Source organism: Antechinus flavipes, chromosome 5 (genome assembly GCF_016432865.1).
Source record: "Antechinus flavipes isolate AdamAnt ecotype Samford, QLD, Australia chromosome 5, AdamAnt_v2, whole genome shotgun sequence".
NCBI lineage: Eukaryota > Metazoa > Chordata > Mammalia > Dasyuromorphia > Dasyuridae > Antechinus > Antechinus flavipes.
Window position 1 is genome coordinate 25,671,762 of NC_067402.1, and position 1,805 is coordinate 25,673,566.

The window sequence follows — 1,805 nt, forward strand, 5'->3', positions numbered from 1 at the left end:
AGCATGGTGATGGGTTGAGAACTCGTCCTTGTAGAATGTTCATTGAGATGAATGGCAGCAAGCACAAAGATGAGAGTCCACTGAACAGACAGTCATGGGACCAGGCTTTGTTCCTGGAAGTGGGGGGCCAGGGGAAAAGATGGGCTTGACAGGGGCTGTGAAGGGGATAGAATAGAATTTATAAATAAGAGAACGCTGGAGAACATTGTAAAAGCCCAGAGTGCCAGGGGAATATTTCAGGTACACCCCAACCCGTGGTAAAGAGCTTTTCATTCGATGGTTCAATGGCCCAGGATAGGTTCTCAAATAGTAATCTTCTTCCTTCTTGACACACTGAAGCAAGAACAGAGAGGTACAGGTCCCTTTCTTCCCCCTCCTTCTCCTACTTTTCAAGTAGGGAGTATAGATCCCCAGGACCCACTGAGGAAGTTGAGTCACATCCACCTCCCAGTACTGGCTGCCTGAGCTGAAGGCCTGTTCAGCAAAGACATAATGAAGAGGAAAGTGCTCAGGAGGCTTGGTCTCCACATGCCAGTCCTCTTCAGCCTTGGCACTCTTAAGATCCCCAGAAATGGAAACACAGGAATCAGCTGATGTGGGATCCAGGGTGAGATCCACTCTGAATCTGTTGAGTATCTCGATCAGACCAGGGATGGGATATTCTCTCAGTTCTGGGGTGACAGCCTTGGCCCTTTGAGACAAAACAGCCTCGGCCCTTCTCAGTACTTGCTTGGAATCCTGTAGCAGATCCACATTGGGTTGGTGAGCTAGAGCCTGCAGCTCTAGCATGAGGTCCTGAAGGGTTTGCATGTGCTGGGATAGTCTGTCCTGGTTGGCCTTGTGCTCTTGGCTTATCCTTTCAGGTAACTCTAGGTTCTTCTCCTTCAAACGTAAATTGAGTATTTTGTAGCATTCACTTGAAAACAAACTGCTCCAGTCAACAGCAGGTTTCTCCTCTTGAGCAAGAAGTTGTTCGTCTTCCTCCAAATGGTTCCCCAGGAGACTCTGAATGTGCTGGAGCTCCCTCTTATATTTGTGAGCAGCCTCTTGTACGGGGGAGATCTTGTGAGCCCCATGCTCTGGGGTTTCACAACATGTCACACACAGTGCTGTCTGATCCTCTTCACAGAATAGCTTGAAGGGTTTCTTGTGAGTGACACACTGGCTCTGTCCTTCAGTGCTCTGCATAAGCTTGGAACTGAGCTCTTTGCCCACCTCAGTCAACTCTGCTAGGCGCCTGTTCACTATTGGGATCTCTCTGTGGTGGGAAACTTGCCGGCATTCAGGACAGGAGAAAGCTAAAGCTTCAACTCTCCAGCTGGAGGAGAGACAAGCTTGACAAAAATTGTGCCCACACTCAATGGTGACAGGTTCACAGAAGTAGCCCCTGCAGATGCTGCAGGTGATCTCATTCTGCAGTTCCTTCAGAAGTTCCCCAGTGGAAGCCATTTTCTCTCCAATTGCTTCTAGTCTGCAGCAGCCAGAGGAAGAGACTTCCCTTCCAATGAAAGCAGTGCTTCTGAGCAGAAGGATGTTCTCCTTTTATAGGAGGTAGCGGCCCCTCCTCTTCTGAGGCCCTCTGAGCAAAGGTGTGAATTCCCCTGACCTGCCATCCTGCAGAGCAACCTGTTAACTCTTCTTGATGGGGGCAGCCTTGAGTGCCCTGAGTTCACACCTCTGGTTGCTTCCTTTGAATGGACAGGTTTCACCCAAGACCTGTCTTTAAGAAGGAATGTCAAACAATTGTGGAGATTTTTCTCAATGGACTTTCAAATCTCATTTTTCAGAGACCCTCTCCAGACAGA

The 1,805-nt window shown here is 49.0% G+C and overlaps 1 protein-coding gene across 1 annotated transcript; it reads right to left on the bottom strand.

The window, feature by feature from the left end:
- Nucleotides 1-39: 39 nt before the first annotated feature.
- Nucleotides 40-1,449, bottom strand: LOC127538514 (E3 ubiquitin-protein ligase TRIM11-like). Its single transcript, XM_051962327.1, has one exon. It carries the CDS (start codon nucleotides 1,447-1,449, stop codon nucleotides 40-42), a length of 1,410 nt encoding a protein of 469 aa, XP_051818287.1.
- Nucleotides 1,450-1,805: the final 356 nt, after the last annotated feature.